At 54.4% G+C, this 26,623-nt stretch overlaps 2 protein-coding genes across 2 annotated transcripts; one reads left to right on the forward strand and one right to left on the reverse strand.

The window, feature by feature from the left end:
* Positions 1-1,410: 1,410 nt before the first annotated feature.
* TGME49_250840 (hypothetical protein) lies at positions 1,411-17,235 on the forward strand. Its single transcript, XM_018780939.1, has 19 exons — positions 1,411-2,796; positions 3,330-3,403; positions 4,228-4,417; positions 5,009-5,598; positions 5,949-5,990; positions 6,660-6,828; positions 8,034-8,167; positions 8,634-8,717; positions 9,563-9,659; positions 10,714-10,796; positions 11,487-11,541; positions 12,030-12,245; positions 12,982-13,086; positions 13,473-13,583; positions 14,250-14,291; positions 14,780-14,824; positions 15,195-15,245; positions 15,838-16,136; positions 16,532-17,235. Exons 1-19 carry the CDS (start codon positions 2,554-2,556, stop codon positions 16,557-16,559), a joined length of 2,658 nt encoding a protein of 885 aa, XP_018635077.1. The 5' UTR covers positions 1,411-2,553; the 3' UTR covers positions 16,560-17,235.
* TGME49_250850 (CMGC kinase, putative) lies at positions 16,657-26,551 on the reverse strand (the record flags this gene model as incomplete). The annotated part of the gene is made up of 2 exons (XM_018780940.1): positions 16,657-25,039; positions 25,100-26,551. The coding sequence occupies 2 exons, from the start codon at positions 26,549-26,551 to the stop codon at positions 18,437-18,439; spliced, it is 8,055 nt and encodes a 2,684-aa protein (XP_018635078.1). The 3' UTR covers positions 16,657-18,436.
* Between the last annotated feature and the right edge of the window lie 72 nt (positions 26,552-26,623).

The raw sequence follows: 26,623 nt of genomic DNA on the forward strand, positions 1-26,623 counted from the left end.
TCTTTTTTGTAAAGGGACAGAACTGGGGATCCCCTGCAATAAGTGAAAGGTTGCGAGAGCGTCGCAACTTGGAAAAGGGCACATCGTTTTGATTCGTGGCCAGTACTGCTCTGGTTTCAGAGCTTTTCCTTGTGTTGACTTCCTGCTCTTTGCTTCCTTTTCTAATAAGTAACGCTCTAGTACATTCACTCTCGTGATAGCAAGGGTCTGTGAAAGATCTCGTCGCTCTCCCCTGTTTTTCCATTGAACGAGAAACTGGCAGACCGACGCGACTCTTACGCGCTTGTTGAGAGACACAGAACATGAGACGCGATTCTTGTAAGGAAGCCAATTCGCGGGCAGTCCAATCGTGTTTTCGAGTCTGGTGGAAACTTCGCTCCAGAGAAATACCCTGAAGAAGGTGGGGAGATCTTCAGCAAATGCGGTCAGAAGCGCAGCCCACGGACAGATGCCGAGATCCGCAGTCAGTCGAGAAGACGGTTCAAGTTGTGTCTCGCGGAGTGCGCCATTTCGACAGAGAGAAACAAGAATGGCCTTGCCTGTGTACTTTCTGTCGTGAAAAACCTTCATCCAGTTGCTTGTCAGGCAGGCCAGGCCCACACGAATCCGAACCGTTTATATCCGTGCAGTAAACGAAGACGTCGTGTGCTATTTCCCTCCAGTAGATAAACAGAAGCACGACATCCTAATGGCCGTCTGCCCAACTGTTCACCAGAAACTCAACAAAGCAAAAGAAGACCACCTCACGACTCTTTCTTGCTGGACAAGCCCCGATTTTCACGACTTCTATGTCATTTTAGTTTCTAGAAGCACTTCAGTGCAGATTTCCTTTTCAATTTCCTTCGTTATACCTTTTTCGCAACGTTCGCTCGAAAGTTCCGAGCCAGGAGTGCCACAGACCAGTTAGACAGAAAACGCGCAGCCTTTTCCTCTTTGGCTCGCGACGGCAAATCTCTCAACTTTCTGCACCATCCGCAGCCCCGAAATCGCTTTTTCTAGGCCGTTCGCCATCAATGACTTCTTTCAACGTGTGGAAAAGCCAGTGCCGGTAAGTCTGTTTGTTTTTGTGACCCACGCACGCGCGCGGATTGTGTCTTCGCAGACGAAAGCCGTGCTGCAGAGGCCATCTCGTGTCTCCATAACGCTCTATCGACTGGCTTGTCCGTCTCTTTGTCGCTCCTATTCTTTTTCCTCTCTTCGCGAAGCTTCCTTAGCCATTTTTCGCCGAATTTTTTCTCATTTCTGTCCTCAAAATTCCGTCATTGCCTCGCCCCAGCCCCGAGAGTTCTGAGTCGAGCATGCAAGCCGCTAGCTCATCTGTGAGTGAAGAGCTTGGCACTGGCTGTCTGGGCTTTTGAGGAACTCTTCCGGCCCTCGCGTCTTCTCTTTCGTGTCGATCCTGTGGATTCTTTTCGCTTTTTCGCTCTCCTTTTGTTGTCTTCTGCACAGAACGCGGCGCTAGCATCCTGTCGAGCGCGCGAGAACATGCGCGGGGTCACTCTTCCTCCTTTGACTCACTCCACACAGGAAAATAGACGTTAAAAATACTACACAAGTTTGATGGGAAGTGCCGTACGACCCAGAGTTCTTTTCGTCCCGTGGAAACGATGAAACTGTCGTTTTTCCGCGTTTGTTCACGACACTCGCAGCATACCCCTCTCACGGAGGCTGGACGACACCCTTGAAGGTGACTCAACTTTTACGAAGTGTCTAAAATGCCCTGCTTCTTTGTCGTTTCACGCGCAATTGAGTCGAGCCCAACTGCGAGTGCTTTCTCTCTGAAGGATCTGCCGCTAAGAACAGAGACTGCAATTGTCGCCGACTTTCCTTTGCTCTTTGTCCAGCGGCTCTGTGCGAACACAGTGAAAGTCTCGCATCATGGTCTGAAACTCGACTGAAGACCGTTTCTCGTGAAAACCTTTCATCATGTGGCTTCTGTGTGCACCACTAGAACTCGTTCCTCCTCTTCCTCGAGCTCACGTTCCTTGTGAAAGGCCGAGAGATCTCCGCGTTTACGCCGTCTGCGTCGCTTTGTATCGTTCGTGTCTCGCCCTCGAAACTCGCACCGCCGCCTTTCGCCTTTGAAGAGACATGGACGGAAGACAGCGTTTCCCCCGTCTTTGCATGTCCTATTCAGGAGAGACCTCTGCTTTCTGTTTGTTTCCTGCCACACACTCCCCCATCCTGTGCTGGCCTTAGGCAGATCTGGGTCCCCAGGCGATTTCGCCGTTCAACTGACTGCTCGTTTCGATTAGGGTGTCCGTATTTCCTCAGCAGAACTGCTCTTTTGTTTCTTCCTCTGGTTGGGCAAGGTCCACCGGCCTAGAGCGAGACCCTCTTTGTCTCTTTTTTGCGGTGTCTTCTTTCGGCTTTCCCCAGCTATCCTTCTCTGCTTCGGATGCTCTTTGCCTTCTCAACCGCGCGGGGCCTCGACCTCCTCCTTTTTTTCCTCGCATCTCTGTCTCGTCTTCTGTGCCTCCACCTGCTCCTCCTCCTCCATCTGCCCTTGTTCTCCTCTTCGCTCTCATTCATTTCGGCGTCTCTCTCTCCGCGATGGATCGAGCGAGGACCGCACAGCGGGGCGCGACCGGCTCTGCACACCCGCAGAAAGCCGTTGCCTCTCGAAAATACCACTTCGCGAAAAAGGCAGTGCCGACAGCCAAGGGCGCAACCGAGCGAGAAAACGCCGCACCCGCCGCCTCCTACACTCCTCCAGCAGCGCAGACTCACATTCCCTTCAACCCTCTCATTGGCGGCGGAGAAGCTGAACACAACTTTGTAATTTTCCAGAGACTCGTAAGGGAAGACTGTTCAAAAAAAGGAAGCGGCGAAAAGGCTTCTGCAACACTCACTTGTGCTGGCGGATCTCTCTAGTGTGCGACGCGGAGTGACGATAGCCGAGCCCCGTTCTCTTCTTTGCGCCACACCCCATCTCGCTCTTTTCCTTTGCGTCTGTGTGTCTTGTTCTTTCCGTGTCTCTCTTGTTCTCTTTCCTTCGTATGTCTCTTTTTTGTTCTCCTTTTCCTGTGCCTCTCTTCCTTGTTCTTCTGTGTGCGGTATCTCTGTCGCTTTTTCTTCTCCCTTCCGTATCTCTCTTTCTTGTTCTCGCTTGATCGTTTGCCCTGCCTTCTCGGGAAGCATTCGCCGGCGACCCTTGGAAGGTCTTCGATTGAGCTTTGGCTTCCTAGTGAGGGTGAATCGACCACCGCGTCAGGCTCGAAAATGCTTCGTTTTCTGCTTCTTCGTTTGAATTCTTCTTTCTCGGTCCCCCACTTTGCCGTGTGCCGTTTTCATCTCTTTCTCCTCTCGGGATTTCTCGGTTTCTTCAGCAATTGGACTCCTCCGAGGACCGCGAGAGAACTCTGACGCGACGCGACTCGCGGGCCGCTCTCGCCACCCAGGAGTGAGCAACAAGAGACAGGGGAAGACACGAGGCGATAGGAGGAGACTTTTTCGATTTCGTTTGTTCTCTGAATGAAGAAAGAAGTCACAACTGAGACATCCAGGTTTCACGTTGGACCACGAAGACGACCACTGCAGTATCTGTAATGCGTTTTGAATTCAGTTTCCACCCTTTCACTTCAGAAACTCGGAGGCAGCACGGGCGAAGATAGGAGCTGACACGAACAGATGGAGAAGAGAGGGAGGACACGGAGGGGAAGACTGCGCCTTAGCACGGGAGACAGGAACTAAAACAGGCAGTCGGAAGAGACAGAAGAGGACGAGCAGACGAATGACATGGAGAAAAGAGGAGACATTCCTGTCTTTGGAAAAAAAGATCAAAGAGAAGAGACAGGAAAGCGTCGAAACTGTGAATCAGTTCCCGATCGAATGGGGAATGATGCCCGATCGTTTTTGTGTGCAGCCATGCCTATGGCGCCGCGTAGATCAACACATCGATTTCCACGAAAGGACAGCGACATTGCATTCAGGATTTAACTCCTGTTCTGACTTTATTCGTTTGAAAAGGTCTAGATTCTCCCTTGTGGTTTGTGTGTCTGCTTCGGACGTCGAGGAAATCTTTCTTCTCGCCACAGCCCCAGGAGAGGACCAGACTCCACTTTAATTCAGTTCTTTGTAGTTGATGTCTCTCACCGGAGGGGCAAAGGACTAGACATGTTGTTCACGGGGGTTCGATCCTCTGCCGATTGCTGGATAGAGAAACTTTTTCACGGATTTTGCCTCACTTGAAACCGTCCGGTTTCTTCGCCGGTCTTGCCTGTGCAGACTGGTCCAACGAATCAGCCTGAGGAAGGAAATCGATCTCTCGTATTTGCCAGAGGGACATGTACGAAGAGACGAGGAGACCGAGAAGCCTTTTGCGTGGTTCTTCGGAGGTCGGGGAAGATTGGTGAGGCAACGCGAGCGCGAGCCATTTCCGGATGAGCACAATGCAACACTTGGCAGACTCAAAGCCGTAAGGAAAACTCAAAGTCGTACGGAAATGCTGGAGTTCTCTTCTAAACGACGCGGTTAAATGTGACCTGTGTCTGCCACGCTTGCCGTGTGCGGGCGTCTTGCTGTGCCCTCACTCTGAGAGACGAACGACACAGCAAATACGTCCTGATAGTCTTCTTGGAAACCTGTTGTTAGGCCCGCGTTTCTTTAAACAATCATCCATGAACTGGACCTACACCCGCGTCTAGATCTAGGTATCGAGAATCTTGCTCGCCTACCCGAAGTGCCCGTAAAAATATGCATACATAGGTACATATATATGTGCATATATATGCATATATCTATGTGTATGCATATATATATGTATATATACGTATATATATATATGTATATATATATATATATATATGTATACATATGTCTGTGCGTGGACGTGAAGGCATCATTTATGAGCGCGTCGGGTGCACAAGTATGTCCTTTTTCTGGCATGTTTCGGCGGCTGTCTCGGCTCCTGAGTCGAGCAACTGGGCGGCGAGAGCCTTGTGTTTCCACTGTCCTGGCTTGGAAATTGGTCCAGCTCTCTCGCGTGCGTCTGCCCTTGTTCTCTCAGCAACTGGAGTACATCCGCAGGTGGGGAGTTGCTCTACACGAAAACGACTTTGTGCCGGCGGCGAGGGGGCAGCCTGCGCTGTGTCCGAAGCGGCCGGCAGGTCCAGTGCCGCCTGTCTGCTACTCGGATGTCCCTCGGTCGTCGCCGCTCGCGGGGACGCATGCAGGGGACTGCGACAACTTTGCAGAGCTCGCCGGTCTGACCCCGCGGGAGGCACGGAAGCGCGAGAACGCGCGTCGGCGACTTCGGGAAGCTGGCGAAGACCACTGGTCGGCGGCGCAGGGAGCGTGGAGCTGCCCAGCAGGCGCTGCGTCGCGCCCAGAGTCTGCGTCTGCGGGACCGCGGCGCCTGAGGAGACCTCTGTTCGTCGATCCTGCGACCCAGCCAGGATTCACACTGTATCGCCCGGAGGCGCTCGACGTCGACGAGGCGCTGCGCGAGGCCGAGGAGGCAGGGAGAAAGAAAGTCGGAGGCGACTCGTTCGAACTCGACCTGACCGAAGAAGAACAAAGGGAACTGAACGAGATGCTGGCGGAACACGAGGGATTCGCTACAGACGTTTGTCACGTCGACGTCAAGGCAATGGCACAGTACGTCGTAGGAACTTCGCCGTCGGGAGGGGGGGAGGGCGGTCTACTGATTTTGCGGGAAGAGAGCTGGGCGTCAAAGTGAAGAGAGGAGAAAACCGGTTTTGTGTGACGGGCAAACGAGACGGCGCGAGAAAAGCGAAGAGACGGCCATGCAGACAGACATAGAGAGGCGCTGACATCCTGGGAGTCTCTCGCTGTGTTCATGGGAGTCGGTGTTGGCGCGCTCACGCGCTGTTGCACGATTTGTCAAAGGCGAAGAAAAGAGACCGTTAGATTGCCAGAAGTCCAGAAATTTCTGTGCTTGCGGTTCCCGGTGCGACGTTTCTTGATGGTGCCACCCTCCCCTCCAGGTTCTTCGACATGCAGAGGATTCCGCCTTCTCAGCGAGTGAAGTAAGTTCCCCTCTCTTCCGGATGGAAAGGATCGTAACCTTGATTCATGTGCATTTTCGCTGCGAAAAGATCGAAAAACGCGTGAAACAGTGGCTCTTTGCCGGAAGGGATACCCTGGCGCCGCGATAATGGAACTTGGTAAACACACCCGCACTCAATACGGGAGACACTGAGCGCCTCCCTGGTTGTGTCTGCCTTCCTTCGGGTGAAGCCATGTTTATCTGTGCCTAGACAACTTTCCACAAACGGGGGGCCTCCGGACGAGGGACAGAGGGTCGACATCCTGCATTCAGACGGGTCTGTTCTTCAAAGACGCTGGAGACAAAGCCTTGCCAAGGCGCGCTTCGAAGAGGCCTCTTGCTGTGGGCACCGAACGCGAACAGGCATCCTCCAGAATGCAGGCCTTCGTCTGCTCAAGCCTGGGATGTGTGAATAGCGACAGAACACTGTGGTAGTCGACGCACACTGACTTCCTGTAAACAGATATAGGACGGATGCCGTAAGAGTTGCAGAGCCTCTGACGATCTCGATAATGTCTGCCATGGAGCTTGAGGATCCATGCGCTAAAATAGATGGACATACCCTGTCTGTGTGAATAGAGAGGTTGAAGATGCGTGCAGCGGTGCAAGATGATTCGGATCGAGATGTTTTGGTCTTTCGTCTTTCCAGAATGCTCGAATTGGACTTGCGTTCGTTCTTGGTGACGATGAAGAAGCTCCAGTCAGCGAAGACAATTGCGGAGGAGCAGCTGCAGAAAGTCCGCAAAGAAAAGGAAGCGATGGCGAAGGACATCGCAGCCAGAGAGGAGCGCTTGAAACAGACAGAAGCCGCTGTCAGGGTGAGGTTTACGAAGAAGTGAAAAGGAAAATAATAGGCAGAATCTCTCCGAAGAAACGATGAGTCAAACCCACGCAGCATCCAACATAGCGGAGAACCAGCTGCTGCACTCTCAATGTCCACGAGTCGACCTGCTAAGATCCACTTGTCTGTGTGTCTACATACATATGTCTCTGTCTCCATCTATATGTCTATCTGTATGAAAAAATGTGTACACATCTATGTCTATCAATCACCTATATATCTACGCGTTTATCTATCTCTCTATCTCTATCTCTGTCTCTCTATCTCTCTATCTCACTCGATTTATCTGTATCTAAGTATCTATATCCATCTACATCTACCTATATCGAACTGTTTATACCTATCTATCCTAGTCTCTATCTATCTATCTCTATCTTTCTATCTCTATCTAAGTATCTATGTCTATTCATCTACCTTCCTGTATCCGTGTTAACCAATCATTCTATCTTCCTACATTTGCAGGCTGTCGCTTCGAACAATGGACATATTTCGGTAGATTTTGAAACTTATATGCGTGTGTCTGTGAGGCTCTTTTCTTAATTTATTTCCGCACACATGCACGCATACAGACAAATGTTTCTTCGCGTTGAAGCGACGAGAGAAGTGACAGGTGAAAAGAAGAGGAGGACGCATGCATATACGTCGGAACGGATGCATGGTGTGACAGAATAGACCATTGACGGCTAATAAAAGAAGATAAACTCTTTTTTCGCGAAGGATTTCAAACTATTCTGTGGGAACACCGCAGACGAGAGCCCAATCTCCGTGCCGTTCTCTAAATCACATTTATACATCATACATGCACATATATATAACTATGCATATATAAGTATATATGTATATCTATATATATATATATATATATATATTTATGTATATGCACACACACCTATATCCTCTGTTTACATGTGGATGTCGATAGACAGATATCGACAGAGATGTCGTGAAGCTATTAAAGAAATCACCTTCCTCAATAGTCAAGTAGCATATCCCTTCTTTCCACTCGTCGTTCCAACAACTGCGACTTGTTCGAGCCTGAAGTTTCGGAATTCACCGGAAATGTAGCCGTCTTTTCTCTCCTCGCAACACGGCATGGTCTTTGGGGATGAGAAAGCATGCAGTAGGGGCGCTTGTGGTTGGGGGATTGAATCTTTTCGTCGGTTTGTTTTCTCCTTTTCGCAGTTGGCCCTGAAAGATCATCTGCGCATTCAGCGCACTCTGCAAGCGACGGTGAAGGCCGGGAGCGAAATAATCGAGAAGGAACAGAACAAAGTGGCAACCATCAAAAGATCGGAAACGCGGCTGCAGGTCCAGATGTGAGGCACCGAGAACCGCGCTCCTGAGATAGACAGAGAAAAGAGACGAGAGAGAGGCGTCTGAATCTGCGTTTACTCCTATCGCCGTCTAAATATCTCCCTGTTTTTGGCCGATACGCCTCAGCAACAAAGCATGCACAAGCAAACGCACCTTCACAAATATTTCTTCATCTATTTATTCGGGATTAACGGGAGGTTTACACCGACATATATATGTATACTCAATATTTATATATACATATATATATATATATATGCGTAGGCACAAGCGCGTAGATATACCATTGCACCTGCAAGCATTAGTATATATATACATATGTATATATATATATATATATATATATATATATATATATATAATATATGGAGAGAACGAACGTCGAAGGATAGCCCCTGTCGTGTTGTCGAGCACTGAAAGGGCAACGGAGAAAGATGGTGTGTTTGACTCGCTTTCTCTTGCGTGCAGGGAAGAAGCTTCTCTAGTCAACGAGAACCAGGCAGAGGAAATCGAGGCGCTCAAAGCGGAGCTAGCGGAGATGAAACAGCGGTAGTAAGTGAAGGGGACGCTGCGGCCGCTCTTCCTTCGAGGAGATAGACAGAGAGATAGATAAGTAGTAGATAGAGAGATAGATAGGGTGGTATAGAAGTAGGCAGATCGGGAAATAGGTGAAGTTAGTAGGGAACTCTTGAAGTTTTCGTGGTGACGCCTCCTGCTTGTGCTGTCGTCGAAATCGCCGATTGTTGTTTCGACTCCAAAGAACATGTTTTCTCCAGTGTGCTCTTTTATCCAGGTCTGCAGTGCTGCTTTGCTTGCACACGGACAGTGTCTCCGCATTTAGCTGTTCTTGTTTTTCTTTCTGGAGTATTTCTCGGAGTTGTCCTCCAGCATGCCTTCGCCTCCTGTTTTTTGCTGCCTAAGGACTCTCGTTTTCTTCAGTGCATATGTCGAAATATGAATCAAGTTTGGTGTCTGTTTTCGAGGGGCACTGTTTGCTCTGTCACTGTCCTGATTTCTGTCTCTCTGTCAGTCTCTGTGTTTGCCCAAAAGCTTTTTTTTCCTGGACTTTTCCACGTCGCGCATGCACCACCGTTCGCGCATGAGACCCCGAAGATCAGATAGGAATCCTCGGCCAAGAAGGGGGATTCTGACATATAGATATAGACAAGAAGCTGACGGTGCTGTCGGATCGAACACTGCATTATATGCTGGAGAATCTGTTCGCTGCACTCTCGGTTGCTTCACATGTCTCTCGACTTGACTACTTTCGCCTCTTCAGTGGAAATTTTTCTTTCTCGCCACTGGTCTCACTTTGCTCTCTCCCAACACGATTGTAGGTGCTCGAGGTGTGCTGTCTAGACTCTTGTTTCAAAGGCGTTTGTGTTTTTTCGCTTTAGCGATGAGTACGAGAACAAGATGTTCATTGACAACAAGGCGTACCACGAAGAACAAATCAAGTTGGAGAAGTTTTACTACCGCTGTTTGAGTCTGGGAGTAAGGCGACCCCTTCACGTTCTGGTGGTTTTTATGTGCAGTCCGTCTTCTCTTTTGAGCTCGCGGCTTCTTCCGTCACCTACGTTCGTTCTTCTTCTGCTCAACTCGCTTCGTCTCACGAGGTGTCAACCCACTCAACTTTTTTTCCGACTCTTTTGCAAAGTCACCATCCTTTCTTCGTGTTTCTCCCGCAGGCATCACTTGTCGCCGTCTCTGCTCAGTATTTTTTGTTGCTGTGTGTCATTTGGCCAAGATGAAAATGATCTGTTTCCGTGACGTGAGAGGCGGAGTCTGACCGATGTCGTTTGGCGTTCCGAGGATTTCCAGTACCGAGACTATCCCTTGCATGCCGGGGTATGTCATGCCGTGTGCTCCCGTAATAGTCGCGTCTCAGTGGCAGTGTCGACCCAGCAAGATCCCTTCGCTGTGGCCTGTTTCGTTTTTTATCTCTGCAATGCTCTTCTCCCCGCAAACGGTTCCTGTCCCCCTTTCTGAGGAGACCGCCTTTTATCTCTTGGCATTGCGTTTCGCCTCGGCAGCCACAGACTCATCCAGTCTCGGCGTCTGAGAAAGGTGGAAACGGGAGGCGGTCTCTCCTCCGGTCGGGGGAGTTTCTTGTCTTGTCTCGTGTCGATACGGACGCCGAGGCGTTTTTCGTTCAGGCCTGTGTGCCTGCTCGCGAGACAGTGACTCGACTACGCGTTTGCATCTGTGCATGCAGGAACACTGCTCTCTCGACCGTTGTCCGGAATGTCTCGTATCGCAGCAATGCTACTGCATATATGGCTGGGTACCACTCCTCTACTCAGTGCGCTTTCATCTTGCTGGTCACGACAGGCACAGTCGGCGGCGTTTCGACCGGAACCGTCGACGTAACCGGGTCGTTTTCAGGACTTGCTCGCACCTGTGTCGCCTCGTTTTTCCAGTGCTTCTCCGTCTTCTGCGATTCCTGATTGCTGACAACAGTGCAGACAGACCGGTTTCGGGAGACGGTCCCTTCAGAACGCTTGCATCCTTTTCTCGTGTCTCTGCGCGGTCGCCTCTCTTTTCGCAGGAAGATCGTCTGCGCCTGCTCGAAGCCCTTCGAAGGGAAAAAGCAAACTTGGATGTGCGCTCTGCTGAGCTGGTCCTCTACAAGTAAGAGCTGTATTCATTCTCGTCGATTTTTCTTTCCTCTTCTGTCCTCGTCTCACCTCCCTTGTGCCTCTCAGGTTCTTGCTCTTGTCTCTGCGATTCAGACGCTTTCCTTCTCCTCTCGCTTGCCACCACTGACTTGTGCCTTGCCTGCCTCGACTGTTCATCTTCCTTCGTGCATCTAACCTTTTCCTTTTTCCCTTTGTGTATCCTTCCTTCTTCCTTTTCTCGTCTCTTTCTCTTCTTCATCGAGTTTTCTGTGCATTCTCCCTTCTTCCCTGTCTCTGCTTCTGTGTATTTTGCGTCCTACCTCTGTGCCTTCTCTTTCTCCAAACTCCTTCTCAGCTTAGATCTCCTTGCTCGCTTCCCTCCGTCGGTTCATCCTTCGCGTTCGTTTGCCTTCCCGCAATGGTCCCTCTCACTTGCTTGTTTTAAACCGTCGCCTAAATCGTGGAGGATTTGCCTCGTGATTCTCTTCGTACACAAGGTCAAACTTTCTCTGCGTTCTCACAATGTCGCTGTCTTTTCTCTCGAAGAGAAGCGTCTGTGAAGATGCACTCGAAAAAGGAAGCCAGTCTTTCGCCGACAGGGAAGACGCAGTCCTCCGGGGACGAAAACGCTCAAACATAAGCATGTTCTTTCTTGGGGTTCTGAGATGACGAAAACCTCTGACTTTTGCTTGCTTCTTTGCAGGCAACAGCTCGAAGATGTGACTGAGGATCGACAGCAAATCAAAGCCATGGCTGGGGTGCGTCTTTTGAAAATCTTTTTTCGACAGAGGGCTTTGTGTGGCGATTTGTGTCTGCTTGAAAGCATCGGAAAAGAGAACAAAGATACACGGGACGTATGAAAACGAGAAAAAGAGACTTCTTGTGCTCTTCATCTCTTGAGCACCAGTGTAGAAGTGAGTGAGGTGTGTGTTTCGTCGAGGTCACATGGGCCAGACTGCCTACTGTCTTCGTCCCATCTCTGAGTTACAGTCTGTCCAGAGAGAGTACCTTTCTCTCGTGTCTTGTGGTCTTCCTCTGCCTCCTTGCTTTCGTCTCTCGTTCTTGGTGTTTTATCCCGTCCTTCTTTTCACGACCTCCTAGTCTCTCCTCCTTCGCCTTCGGTCCTCTCTCCGCCGGAGGAAACGCTTCTGGTCTGTATTCACTCGGAGAGAGAAGGCGGCGTCATCGAGCCGAGTTTTCCATGTTTTCTGTCTTCCTCGGATCTGTTCATCTTTTCTCGCTGTAGAAAACGCAGCAGAAGATGATGCAAGACCGGAATGCTCTGCTGAAGAAGTGGAAGCAGGAGACGACGCAGAAGAACTCGATAATCGCGGCGAAGACCAGGGAGTTGGAAGAGATGAAGGAGCAGAAGGCGGAGGAAGCGAAACAGGCCGCGAGGTACCGAGCCGTCTCCACGCTGCGTCTGCACGAGATGAAGAAAATGAGGAACATCATCGACTTGGTGAGGAGAACGCCTCGAAGTCTCCCCGACGGGGGCGGCATGCGTTCAGTGAAAGCCTCTGCAAGAGAGAGAGCCTTTTCCTCGTTGCGAGGGAAGGCGTTGTGGTTCATGCGAGAAGCGCCTTTGCTTCTCGAGACCGAAGAACGTCTCATTCTCAGCTCCTTAGTTGTTTCGAGGTTTCTGAGTGATTTCTAAGTTTCGTAGAACACAGCAGACATCTGCGTTTTTCTCCGGAAGCCGCAGTCGAGGGAGAAGAGCCTCGGCAGGGCTGCAACAAGCGCGTTTGTAGAAAGGCTCCACGCAGAAATGGGCACAAACACGCAAAAACATGTCGCGGCGGGCCAGGAAGTGACCGGAGACGGAAGAAAAGGTCGCGAAGCGTGGTTAGGCCTGGGACTTCCCTGAGCCCGTGTGGCGCGCTGTTTCTCTTCTGCCTGCGTCCGCGTTCTGTTTTTCCACTCTGTTCAAGAATGGAAATGCTTCCACAGAGGCAGGAAATGCGGCTTTCTGCGCTCCACGACTGCGGCGTATCTGCGGTGTCGGCGTCTGAGGGGAAGGTTCCGGGAAAGTGACATAAATACGTGTTTAATAATACTGAGTTGAGGAATTCAACCGGCCAATGAAACTTTTAAATTCAAAAAAGGAAAAAGATATATGTTTTTACATGAAAAAATCACAGTGCGAAAGACATCTCGTCTCAGGTGTTCTGTTTCGTTTCACTGGAATGTTTCCCCAGCAACAAACGCACATCAAGAAGCAATCTTCGAACTACGAGGACTTCCTGAAGAGCATCCTCGCCTTCCAGGGCAAGCTCACCGTTCTCAGCAAGCTGGCGAAAAACGTAGGCATGAAAGGTCGATGTCGTCTACGTTGTTTCTCAGTCTCCTTTCTAGGATTTGTAGGCTTCTTTTTCTCATGGTCCCTTCTTCACTTTCTGCAAGTTTCTTGTTCCATTTCGTTCGTCAACTTTTGCAATGCGTCCTTTACTTTCCCGATCCAATTCTTCTCTCCACTCTCCTTTACACTTGTTTCTTAACTGTCCCTCCACAGTCGTTCCTCTTTCGTTGTTCTCTTATGCTATTCGGCCTCCTTTTTTGCCGTTGCCGTTGTCCCAGGAATATCCATTTGCGTGTTGCTTCCGGGTTGCTGGACCTCCCTGTTTTCGCCTGTCCTCCTTTGTTCTGGACTCGTGTGTCTTCTTTTCTTTTTTCCTCGGAATCTCTCTAGATTCGAACTTTCTACGAGGAGCACGGCGACGAATTCCGAGGGCGGGCCGAGCCGGGCAGCGACCGACAGAGCAACGGCGGCAGAAGGAGCTCGACCTCCTCGCGTGCAGAAGTGAGAGGAAAAGAGGAGAAGAGGAAGTCAACAAACGGCGGGGGAAGTCAGCGAGCACAGAAGGGGACAGCGGAATCAGAACAAGTCAACAAAGAAGAATAGGGAAACAGGAGAAGTAGACAAGGGCGAGAGAGTCGGCAAAAAAAGAGTAGGGGAGCAGGAAGGAGAAGACAGGAAAACTGGAAAAGAATTCAAAGACATACATGCAGAGGTAGTGCACATGGAAGAAGGAAAACATAAACACAAGAAGGAGAAAGAACTGAACAAACAGAACAGAAGAAGCAGACAATGGACGGCAGCTTAAAAGCGAGAAGCTGGACACCGTAGGAAAAAGGGAAGGACGCAGGTGAGGCGTCTAGGCATTGCCTCGTCCAAGTTCTTCCTTTGGCTGGGCTAGCAGACCAACGCGCAATACATCAAAGAAATTCTGTTTGTCGACGACAGACTGCCTCGCACGTCTCAGAGACTCATCGATTTAAGGTGCCAGAAAGGCTATGCAGAGGAAAACGTGATGAGTGATTCGGAGGAGAATTGCTTCGCTTGGACTTGTCTCGCGGGATAGTTCTATCCAGAGAAAGGACGGGTCGAAAGCTTTGTTGAGAGGGCCGTCACGGGGGGAAACTCTCATGAGCGCCACCGCGTCTTGCTCTCTGTCCTTTATTTCAGGAAAAAGCGATGGAACTCAGCAGACGACGAAGCTTGCCGCAGGTTAGCGTTGGCTTCTTCGTTTCTGTTCTTGTCCTGGCACCCTTGCGTCCGCTTCAGTTTTTGATTTGGCGAAACAACGGTCGCCACTACCTCCCCCGACCGCTGAGTCTCTTCCAGTGACAAGAGGGCGTGAATTCACGCGCCACGATGCAGCTTTCCGTCCGTCTTCAGCCCTGACAGGCCGTCGCTCGTCTGTTTCTCTAGCATTCGTGCGTCTTCCTCTAGCTTCCTTCTGTCTCTCTAGCTTTCGTCTCTCCGTCGAGCTGCCTTCTCTTGCTGTAGCTTTCTTCTCTGTTCAGTTTCCCTTATTGGCACTTGCGTGCAGTCGTTCTGCTTTCCTCTGTTCCCTGATCCTTCTGCCTTTCTTTTTCCCCGGCGCTCTACGGTCTGACCGGGTGAGTCGGAGGAGGGTCGAGTGGGGTGTTTGAGAGCTTCAGAGTGTGTGTTTTCCAGAAGAACGCTGTTTGTGCTCTGTGTTTCGCGCGCAGTCGACTCACGAGGCCGTTAAGTCCCAGTTTCAATCCGCCGCCAAGGTACAGAACTGAGAAAGTCTCCAGCTCGCAGTCATCTGCGTTCCAGGCGCGATCTGCGGCTTCATGTGTCAGTCGTATTGGCAGCGCGAGAAGACGAGTCTTCAGAATATCTCACTTTTTTCTCGGTGTACAGGACCCCTTTTCTCGCGCATTGTATCATCTCTGAAGAGCATCTTTTTTCTTTGGCGTTGCCTCGTTTGCCAGTTCCCCTCAGCCAGAAAAGGCGATACGGTGAAAAACTAACTCCCGTGACGCAAACAAGCTGACTGCGTTGGCGGAGATTCGTCGCTCGAACCCCCGTTTCTTTCTCTTTCTCTGCCGGCTGTTTAGACCTGAACTGGATTTGCTTCTTTCCGCTTTCTTTTTGCAGGGTGGAGACACGATCGCTGTCGACCAAGCAGTGCGCGCCGCTCGAACGATGGTAGGTGCCATCGGGGCGAGAGAGGAATCACAGAACGTGTGACAGAACTCCAAACTCCCTGCTCTTCTTCTTAAGCGTTGTGCGTATCGTCGAGACGTCTCGCGATCTGTAACACTTGCCTTCTCTGTTTCTGTCGGTGTCACTGTCGAAGTCGAGGTGCCGTTCCTTTCACGCCCCTTCGCTAAAAACCGTGGCAGTTTGTTTTTGACCCTGAAAAAGCACTTGACGATATACATGATCGTATGCTACAAATTCCAGGGAAATCAATTCCCTTGGAAGACGTGTTCACGTTTAAAAAGACGTTCGTGTCTTTTTTTCTCCCAGATGTGTGCGTGGTGTGTTGCCTGAGTGGAACTTTTCTTGTGAGCGTCTCTGCAGATCGGCGTTTGCCTCATGTCGTCGAGTGTCCCTCCGCAAAGTCCTGTCGCCTTTCTCGTGGTGTCTAGTCATCCTTTCGCCGCCACGAGGTTCAGAAACATCTCTGTTGTATGCGATAATGGCTTCGTGGTTGATCTGGGCTGGCACACATTCGACTGCTCTTATGATTCGCGCGGTCTTCCCACGGTGTCTTTTCCTCTTGGTTCTTTCTCAGGGTCTCGCCCCCAGTTTGGCGGATATCGAGAGTCTGCGAAGCAAAGCCGCGAATGCGCGGGTTGACTCAGCCGCCTTTTCAGCTTTCTGTGAGTCGGCATTCCATGCAGACGAAGCGTCCAAGTTAGCGTCGTTTTTCAGGACCTGGGATCCGAAGGAAAAAGGAACGCTTCAGAGAGAAGTCGTCAAAAATCTCCTGCAGACGTTCGGCGAACCTCTCACAGCTGAAGAAGCTGAATTCGCGATTCATGTCCTGGCGGAAGACGCGGAAACCATCAACTACCGAGACTTTTGTGAAAAGTAAGAAGGCCTTGCAGTCGAAGCGTCGGATGAGCAGTCGTTTTTGTTGCTGTGTCGATAAAAAGTTATTACGCCGGGAAAAACACCCGTAGACGGCGTGTGAGCACAACCCACTTTCCTGAAAACAGTAGGTCCCGAAGCCCAGAACTGCCTTCCGAAGTATCTTCCCGCACTCCAGCTGCAGGACGAGAATCGAGGCGTCCTGTCCCCACCTCACGACTGACCAGCCTTGTTGACTCTAGACGAAAAAGAGCCGAAACAAAAGTTGGCACTAATACCGAGAAAACGCCACCTTCAGCACAGAGGGGTACGCACACCCAGATCTTAAACTGCCGTCGCTTTAGATGCACCGCGTGGCCATGGACCCCGTCTTCGCTTTCTTGTTTTCCCCTCAGGCTCGTCGCCCTCGTCCCACAGAAGTGAGGCTCTGACTCTTCCCAGTGCCGGGGAACAGGAATCTGAGCGCCACATGACTTCTCTCTTGCGCAAGTTTCTCCCTGTGGTTTCGCTCGTGGTTCGTTTTCAAAATTTCCCGTTCCCAGGACCTCCGTCCTTTCGCCTCGTCCGTGTTCTCCTTTCTCCGGGGCTCGTAGTTGATTTCCCTTTCAAGCCAAGCTCCGGCGCGACACGACTTTTATTTACACTTGGTGTAAACGACGCACATCTGCCAGGGGGTTTTCGAGGGAAGCGGACACGCTGTTGCGTAGACTCCGGGGCCGTTTTCGCCGTCGGATTAACTCTAGTTCTTTTAGTGTGTAAATGTGAGACGGATGCTAGAAGTGCAAGAGAGGAAGGGACAGCTTCTCTGCCCTCTGGCACGCGACAGAAGGGAGGAAAACCCAATCAGGAGTTGCGCGCCGTGTTTTTTCCGGCTTTCAACACAGGTGCCCTTTCCCCTAGTGCGCCACATTTTTTCCGTCTTGCGATACGGGGAAGAAGGCGACGGGATGTCGCGTTGCCGAAGGAGAAAGAGTTTCTCGATTTGCTCGGAAAGGGCATAACTAAGGGAGAAGAAAGTGGGGAGACTTCGGAGATGAGATGTCGTGATCGGCCCCGAGCCTCGCTTACGGGTTACGCGTGTAGCATCACTTGAACTGAGGGGAGGGCACCACTGGAACATGTTTTTTGGGGATAAAACACGTTTGTCCATGCCTCCCCAGTATTAACGAGGGAACCTGCCGCGCGACGGCAAACAACAAGACACATAAGATCCTGGGAGGCGCGTTGACCGCGATACAACGGAGACCATTTCTACACCACACACTGAACAGGACCTTATGTTTACGAATCGCACTACAGAACAACACGCAAAGGGCGCACACCCAGACACACTTAACATTCACTCCCCAGACAAAGCTTTCATAAACATAGGGTTCCCCTTTCACTGTGTAGCAGGGAGTGCCCGGCACAGCCTTTCTTCTCGGCTTAGTTTGGAAACGTGACCCTCAATAAAAGCTTCCACAAAGAAGCACAAAACGCCGTAGCATACGAACCCCAACCAAGCATCTCCACGCAGAAGTCTTCTGCAAAAAAGGCGTGCTCACGTGCATGCAGCGCCATCGCACTTGAGAAACAGATTTCACAGCCACCACGCGCATCAACCGCACAACTTCATGCGCTAGGAAGAAACCTGCCACCCGAAAGCGGAAACACGACTCGACCTCGAACGCTTTTCTCAGCTCTCGCGCAGCATCGGGTTCCCTGCACCTCTCGCGTTCACCTCACGATCTCCATAAGGCTCCGCTTCTCTCTCCTTCCTTGCGGGGAGAAACCGGAGCACGATGAAAACCACATTTCAACTGCCTCGTCCACGAAGGCCTCTGCACCCTGTTGAGCCTCATTCAGAACCCCCCTTTTTCTTCGCCAGCGTGTCTACGGCCTTTGGGAGCAGAATGAATTGTTCCTCCTCTCCGACATCGGAGGCGCACTGAGGCAAACCAGTTTCGGTCCACCGCAGTGTTCTGTGCCTCTCTGCTGCGTCGCTCGTCCTTTGTGGGCCTCTGGAGTCTCTTGCAAGACGCTTAAGAGCTCGAATGTCTTGCTTTACCGGACTTTCGCTTGCTGACTACTCCAACCGCAGCGCAACACCACAGCCGCCATCGAGTTCTCTCTCTCTTCCTTCCCTTTCTGTTTTCAGAATCACACGACTGCAGTCTCCTCGGGTCGTGATTTCTTGGTCTCCTACCTCTCTTGTGTTCGTGCCTCTCTGTGGGCGTTTCTCTTGACGTCTCTCCTTACTGTTTGTTTTTCACACCATGACAATACTGCATGCCCTCACATCTCGTCTCCTTTTACCTGTGTTAGTCGTTGATCCTTCGTCGCTCGTGAGAAACGGATTTTGAGACTTCTCGGTCGATGTGACGCATGCAGACGACAGGGGCCGCGACATGGACGGGCGAGGGCGGCGGGGTATACAGTCCCGAGTGTTTCATGTAGATTTGTTGACCAGTGGGGACCTGGGGAAAAGGCGAACGGGAATCCTCACCCTGGAGCAGACGCTTCTGCTGCTGCTGCTGCTGCTGCATCCAGAGAGTTTGTTCTTCGTCTTTGCACCTACGTTCCATATCCTGTCCCTCGAAGGCCACACGGCGCCCGTGGAACTCGACGACCCGCTTGATGAGGGCCTCGGTTTCCTTGTCCGACTCCGGCCACGAGAGATCTGCGTGCGCCAGGGACGAGGCGTCGCTGCCCCGGTAGGCGTGAGCGTTGAAAGCGGGGGACGAGGTCGACGGCGGCAGGGAGGAGAGGAAGGGCAAGGACGACACGGAGGCTAAGGACGAGCGCGCCGAGGGGTATACGGAAGAGCTAAAGCGCGTGTCGAGGGACGGCAAGCCAGTGAACGAATCGGTCGGACTCGGATTTCCGCCTTCTTCGTATCCAGGTTGTCGCGGGTATAGGTACGGAGAAGACGAGAAGCAGAAGGACGACGTAATCGCACTCGAAAACCCCCCGTCTTTATCCCTCGTGAAACTCATATGCGGACTCGCTCCCTCCATGTCTCGCCCCTTTGGCTGTAGGAATCCTTCTCCCCACTCGAGCCGGCGGCAAGAGGCCTGCGTCGGATCCGCATTCGTGTACGCCACGGATGTCTCTGCCTTCCCAGATGCGGCATCTCTCGCCATCGCCGCAAACCCTGGCGGGCGTAGATCAGCTCGGCCGCGAGCGTGCAAGGGAGCCTCACAGGCTTCCTCTGGCCACCCCGGCTGTGGCCCTGGTCGCTCTAGATCTGCGGTGAAGTGCGACGAAGCGGAGCCTTTGCGTTGTGCTTTTTCCTGCGTCTCTACTCGACCTTGGCGACTCGACTCGACGCTCGCCGGCGACGCGTGATCCCGCGGCTTTTCGTCTTTCTCCTGGCGCTTGCTCTCCGAGTCGCCCCCGCACAGCGAGCCTCGCAGGAAGGCCACCTGTGACCGGACGACGGCATCCCAGCGCAGCGGACGCCCCTTGCCTTGACCTTTCTCAGCTTCTCTGAGGCGCCGTTCCTGCTTCTCACTCTCTGCATTCAGAAGCGACAAAACGTTCTTTAAATGGAATCGTTGCCACTTGCGGTACTGTCGCTCCGCTTGCGCGTCGGCCGACTCGGAGCCCGCGTGTCGCCTCTCGGAAGCCGCCCCTGGTGTCTCCAACGCACTGGCGATGAACGGATGAGCCAAGGCGTCCTCTGCCGAGAAACGCTTCAGAGGATCCACTTGAAGAAGGCCTTCCAGGAATTCGAGGAAACGTTGACGCAGAGCTTCCTCGCCTGTCTCGTGGCCCAGAGGCATTCTCTCGCCTTGCGCCCTGTTGTCGAGCGCTTCGGACGCTTCGCGCCGGTCCTTCTCCGACTTCTCGCAAATTTGCGCACGCTCTGCATTTGCGCCTCCTGTGTCCTGATCGTCTCCTTTTCTCTCGTCGCTCTCGCCGTGCTGTCTCCTCGAGAGAGTCTGAGGCTCCACAGACGCCAAGTCGCCCTCCGCCTTCCGGCTCTGCTCGCCGTGTCGCAGGGTGTGGGCCAGCGACCACGAAGGGGACAAGGAGCAGGCACGGGGCGGTGGCTTGTTGACGAAGTCAGGCGAGAACGAAGGCGCCCGCACATAGGCCGAGGCGCAGGAGATCGGAGAATGCACCCGACAGTCCTCTCGGCTAGCGTCGCTGTCTCCTGACCCTCTGGAGACTCTTACGCGTGAGTGATGCACTGCCGGGAGGGAGCCCGGAAGGCCCGCGCTCGTCCGCCAGGGGCGTCGCGACTGTCCGGACTGACACGTCCACGAAGAGACAGTCCGCCGCCTCACAAGTCTGCCACGCTTCCCGTCAAAGCTCGACAGACGCGGCAACGGCGACATCGAGGACGGTCTCGAGCACCACGCAGCCCAAGGATCTCCGGGGGACAACGCAGAGAGAGCCCCGGAGCAAGCAGAAGTCGATGAATCTTCCGTCGAGCATGTGAGACAGGAAACCCTTCGCGAACGCCTTGGTTTGTGTTCGGATCCTAAATAGGTCACTGCGACGCTGTATGAGTCGCACTTCTCACACCTGGCCTCCGCCTCGACGAGGTCATCTCGTCCTTCGTCCGGCAAAGCCTTCGGTTGTCTCTCTTCCCGGTCTCCTTCCGTCTTCTCTACCATGCCTCTCCTTTCTTCGGCACCACCTCCTGTTGCACCGCTGCACGCGCCTTCACGCGCTGACATCGGAGCAGCAGGCACCTCTGAAGGTTCCCCCGAAACCGCGAGAGACGCGTTAGAAGACGACAAGCGGGACGAACTGGAGGCGGCCGGGCCGTCGGCGTTCGCAATCAGCACCGGTGGTTGTGGATATCTGTGCGTCGAGGTCGCTCCCTGCTTGCTTGTAGGCGCCGGGTGAGGATTCGTTCGGTTCTCTTGCCCTTTGCTCGGATGGTGTTCGAGAGGCCGAAGACGCAAAAGATCCGACAGACACCGAATGTCTGCGTATCGCTTCGGCACCGGCTCTGTCGTGCCTGTGGCCTTTTCGTACTCTTCCACTGTCTTCAGCCGCCAGGATGCGCCGAGAGGCGTCGGCGGCGTGTCTCCTTTCTTACCTCGTTTCTCGTCTCCTGCCTTGCCCCCATTCTCCACTGTGCATGTGACCTCGCTCTGCCCGTTTCGATTCGTTCGGGACACTGCGTCCGCGGCAGCTCCCTGTTCGCGTCCTGAAGCCTCTCGAGCCTCGGCCGCGACTTTTAGTGAGGGAATCCCTTCGCGGGGTCGGTCCGCCGGGGTTTCTCGCCCGTCGGCGACGAAATAGGCGCGACTCCTGGTCCCCACTTCGAGCATCCAAGTGGGCGGGAGTCCGAAGAGTCCGACGAGGCGCCTGAGCTGGTCGTAATCGCTGGCGCCGGGAAGAAGAGGCTGTCCAAAGAAGAGCTCGGCCAGAATGCATCCGACAGCCCAGAGGTCCACTTTCTCCCAGTAGGGCACCCCTAGGAATGCCTCGGGGGCCCCATAGAATCGAGACTGCGGGTAGACGGAGGCAAACGGTTTGCAGTTCTTTTTCTTCACGAGCGACACAATATCGCCGATTTCTGGCTTGGACGGCGTCTTGGGAAGAACACAAGAAGACGAGAAATCGACAACTCGAATGTACAGGCGAAGTCTCTGTGCAGCACTTGGGCGCCGGTCGCCTCGCCCGCGACAGGCCTCCCGCAGACCTGGCCCGTCGGGCCCCGCCTCGCAGGCGACTCCCTTCTCTCTGGTCACAGGCGGCCTCTGCTCCCCACAACTCACGAGTTGGCCACTTCGACTCTCGCCCCCAGACGGTCCACGTGCACTCGGCTCCTCTGCCTCTGCCGGCGCATTTCCGCTAAGAAGACCGGGGGCTTTCTGCTGACACTGACTGCAATCGCGTTGTGTGGACCTGCTGAAGAATTGCGCAGAAGCCGATGAACAACGACGGAGACAGGAAGCCGCCAGCTTGGATCGACGCGACACCGAGCGTCTCCGGCCCCTTTCGCGGCCGGGTGTTTCGAGGCCTTTCTTGCTTGAACAAGTGAAAGAGTGCGACCGGCATAGAAGCGGCCACTCACGGGACTCCCCTGAGCCCGTTGTCGGCGAGTCGATGAAGACGTTTCCACTCGAATCGCCTCGACGACGCTGGCCCACAATCTCTTCAGGTCTGCGTCCCTTCTCTCCCTTTTGTTTCCCACTTTCGCGGGACTCCCTCGACGAAACTATCGCTGCCAGTGCAACATCGAAGCGTGAATCCTTACACTGCACGCTGCCGATTCTTTTCGCCTTTTCGGCATCCTCGGCGGCTCGGCCACCTGGCCCGCCTTCGGTGTTTGCGCCTCCCGCCGGCGCAGCGCCGCCTGCGTGCGGGGCCAGTGTCGCCTGTCCCTGGACGGGAGCCACGGCAGCGGCTTTGGGGCCTGGCGGAGCTGGCGGAGGCGATGTGTTGGGCAAGCAGCCGTCTGCGGCGGAGTCTGAAGAAGCCGGGCCACCTCCCTGGTTTCCGCTCGGACCGGGATGTGCCTCAGCTGTGGCCTGGCCCTTCAACTGGCGATAGGGAGACTGTTTTCGGTGTCGCTGTTTAGAGTTTTGAGACGCCTCCCAGGTCGCCTCTTTCGCTGTGACCGTCGCAGAGTAAATGAGGACATTCTCAGGTTTTAGGTCGCAGTGCGCAATGCGCACGCGCTGAAGCTCGGACACACCTTGAACGAGCTGGACGGCAATCTGTTGAACGATGAAGAGCGGCAGGCCCCGGAAGCGGCCCTTCTTGAGAAGCTGATACAAATCTGAGTGAAGTAATTCAAAGACCAGGCAGACGTGGCGACGGTAGACAAACTGGTGCAGGAGGCGGACGACGCGTCTCTCTGTGTCTCGCACCGCTTCGCCGCCCTTCGCCGCGCCGTTTCCGGCGGCTGTCCCAGGGGGTTCTTCTCCCGAGGGGGCGCCTCCGTCATCCGACGTCGCCCAGCGTCCCTCCTCCTGGGCCGAGTCTGCACCATGGAGGCCCCCGCGCGCCAGCATGCGGAGAAGAAAGACTTCATGCAACGCATTGCGTAAGTACGCTTCGTCGTTCTTCACAACTTTCACGGCGACGACTGAAACAGGTTTCCCTGTGAATCCGTCGAACTGGAGACACTCGTAGACGTGGCCGAACGTGCCTCTGCCAACAAGTTCGAGGACTTGGTAGTAGCAAGTATCAAGGACTGAAACCTCTTCAACATCCTGTTGACCGAGTCTCTCTTCTGCCTGGTCCTCGCCCCGGCCGCCCTCACCAGGGCTTGGAGACACCACTGGCCACCCCACAGGCGGCACCACCCACCCTCCACACCGGCGACACCGAAGCCGTTTGCGCTCGGGGCCAGAGGGGGGGCACAGCCCCCGGGGATCCGACGAAGTCGAGTCCTGCATGGCGCCTCGCAGACTCTCTCGTGTAGTCTCTTGCTGAGATACGAAAGGGCGCGTCCCTGTTCCCTCGGAACCGCAACCACCTTTCTCCCGTCCTGCCCGTGTCTTAGGCGTTTCTGCATCACACGCTGGTGCTGCTCCCTCGGGGTCTCCGGGGACGCTCTGCTGTCGCCTCTTTCCGGCGCCCGCCTCGCTCTCGCCCAGACGAGTTGGCACCTCACTGTCGGCCTTCGCGTTGACACGGACGTCGGGCGTTCTCGCGGCGCATGCGCAACTGTACATCGGAGGCGGATTTATGAAGAGGTGATCTGGCAGAATGTGTTCAAACTGTTTCGCCATGTAGTCATGGTCCCGGTTGTCGCAGCCGCCGTTGTACACCCCGACGGAGTCGGAGGTGAGCACGCGACCGGGCAGGAGGACAAATCCGCCTGCCGGGGGTCTTGGGAACTGCACAGTTCTGAGCTCGCCTTTTCCAGAGGGTCGCCCGAGGGGGACGGAGGACCCTGTGAGATTCGAAGAATTCGCAGACGGATCTGGCGGCTGCTCTGAATGCCGCGAAAGCACTCGCGACAACAGACCCGCCGCGAGCATTGGCGACTCAAGGGGAGAAGTATACGGAGTCCCGGCGCCGTTCGGTCGCGCGAGTGGAAACGCATGCGACTCATCCTCGCTCTTCGGGTGGCCTGTATACGCCCGTCGACAGACAAACCCCGTTTGCTGGCTCGCGGCTTCGCACCCAAGCGTTGTGGGCCGAGGTTGCGCCGAGATGGCGTACAACTTGCGAGCAGCAGATAATTGATGGGGCTGAAGGTCGAAGTGCGAGAAGCCCGGTGCGACGTCGAGCTTCTCGCCCACACTCCCGCGCCTCTCTGAGCGCCCGTTGAGTCGAAGCTGGAGCCGGCGCAGCTTTTTGGTGTGGTGAAGAAGAAACGTCTCGGCACATTTCACGAGCATCGCGTTGCCCTGACTCGCTCTCTGGGCTCCACCGGCAAACGGCGAATGGGGCCCACTCGCGCCCGAAAGAGCGCCGGGGACTACGTCCCACCACTCAACAGGGCGAGACGGAAGAGACAGCGGAGAGTGCGGGACGCCACCGCTGGCGGCCGGCTGCACACCACAGTGCAGCGCCGTGGAGCAAGCATGGAAGGAAGAAGACAAGAGGCACGACGGCGAAGACGAGGGACGCGAGGCGGAGAAGCGCGACAACGAAAGAGGCAAGGGCGACGGCGCCGGCGGCGGGGAAAACGGACTTGAACACAGAGGCGTGTATGCAGGAGATGGAGGGGCTACGCCCTCGAAGCCGGGGGGCGGAGTGCTCGGGTACGGCACCCGCGTCAGAAAGCTCTGGAGATACGCGTCCTGCAACGAGATGCCGTGTGTGCCGTGCCACGGGACCGGAGACGCCGACGCGAGGGCCCCGGGGCTGCGGAAGCACAGTGCGTCGGCTGCATGCAGCGGGCTGGACTCCTCGAGACTCGCCGCAGATTGAGGCGCCAAACACGGCGGTAGCTGCATTTCACGCGGCTGTCCAGAAAAAGTCGCTCCACGGTCCCCAACCTGTGCAAGTGGCGACACACGACCAAAAGGATCCTTCAGCGACACACTGCGGTTGCGTACCGAGTCCAGCAGACACGCCAGGGAAGCCGCCAGCCGCTGGTTTTGCGTGTGAGACGAAGATCGCGGGTGAACAGGCGAGACCGGCGTCTGCTGTCTCTGCTCGGCCGTCTGGAACGGCGACGGTGGAGGCGTGGGCGCCGACATGCGAAAGCGCCTAGGGGTCCCAGGAGGCGGCAAGACTCCTGCCTCCTGTTCGTTCCACCTTCCGCCCTCACTGCCTTGAAACTCTAGTTGGCATCCACTACCCGTATCGCTCCGAGACAGGCCGCCGTCTTCTGCGTCTCCTTCTCGAACTCTGTGAGGAGGGAGCACCGGTGAGACCTCGACTCCCTCGTCGCCCTCATGCTTCACTCCCCGATCTGCCCCATGTATCTGCTCCAATGCATGCAATGCACCACCCTGAGGACGAAGCACATGCAGCGCCCCCCCCCGAGCGTCCCGATGGCTCGGAGACCTCCGGCTCTTCCAAGGCGACTCCCGGTGCGGCTCCAGCTCTGCAGTCGATGGGCTCTTCGCCTTTCCAAAACTCGCGTCGCCTGGCGGTGGGACAGGCCACGCTCTCGCTCGCGGAGAGACGGCGGGACCCAGGCCCGGCGCCACAGGACAAGGCAAATTCCCAGCATCGCCGAAACCTAGAGGAGATCGCCAAGCCAGCCCGGCTGGTCCCCCACGAGGAGAGACGCCCGTCCCATGGTAACCGGAGATACTTGTCTCCTGATAAGGAGGGGCACTCGTCGCTTGACAAGGAGATGCACCTGTTTCCTGAGCTAAAGAAACACCTGTTCCCTGGTCAGCAGATACACCTGTTTCCTGACAAAAGGAGACACCTGTCCCCTGACAAAGAGAGACACCTGTCCCTTGAAGAGGAGACACGCCTGTGTCTGGACCAAAAGAGACGCTTGTCTCCGGGCCCCCAGAGACAGCTGTCCCGCCAGTCCTTCGTTTCAGGCTGTAGAGTGTTTCAGGACTTCCCCACAGGGGGACGGCACTGGGGGGTTCGACGCCCGAGAGTTTTCGCACGGACTGCGCAGAGGCGCCGCTCCGCGGAAGCCAGGAGGCCTGGCTCAGGGCTCCGTGGTCTCTTCGGCGTCCGCATTTCTTCGCCTCTTCGAGTTTCTCGGTTTCGAGCAACGCGGTGATGTCGAAACTGACACTTTTCTTCTTGAACTTCCGGTAAAAGCTGCACGATTGGTTGGCGCCTCCGCCGGCCGAAAGCGCTTCGTGGGCTTGGCTGAGTGGCGAGGAGCCCTGCGACGCCTCTTGTGCGAGGTGCACTGCACAAAAGGAACGCCGGCCCTCTTCCTCCCCTGTCTCGCCTGGTCGCCGAACAGGCAAACTCAGCGACCTGGCGACCTGGGTCGCATCCGGCACAACAACCGAAGTCGGCGCTGCTTCAGTTTCTCCTTCCTCGCCCACCGGCGACGCCAGACCTGATGCGCCAGAGGTCATCATGGTGGAAGCCAAGGAGAGGGCTGTGGGCAGCGTTCATCCAAATCCTAAAAGCGCCAGGCCAGCGAAAATCCG

This window comes from Toxoplasma gondii, chromosome XII (assembly GCF_000006565.2).
Source record: "Toxoplasma gondii ME49 chromosome XII, whole genome shotgun sequence".
Taxonomy (NCBI): Eukaryota; Apicomplexa; class Conoidasida; order Eucoccidiorida; family Sarcocystidae; genus Toxoplasma; species Toxoplasma gondii.

Bases quoted from the DNA above. Each gene is read 5' to 3' on its own strand.
- TGME49_250840 (XM_018780939.1), top strand. From the start codon at position 2,554: ATGGATCGAGCGAGGACCGCACAGCGGGGCGCGACCGGCTCTGCACAC. The intron at 5,991-6,659 runs GTAAGTTCCCCT...TCGTCTTTCCAG, and splicing joins CCGCCTTCTCAGCGAGTGAA to AATGCTCGAATTGGACTTGC. The intron at 15,246-15,837 runs GTAGGTGCCATC...GTTCTTTCTCAG, and splicing joins TGCGCGCCGCTCGAACGATG to GGTCTCGCCCCCAGTTTGGC.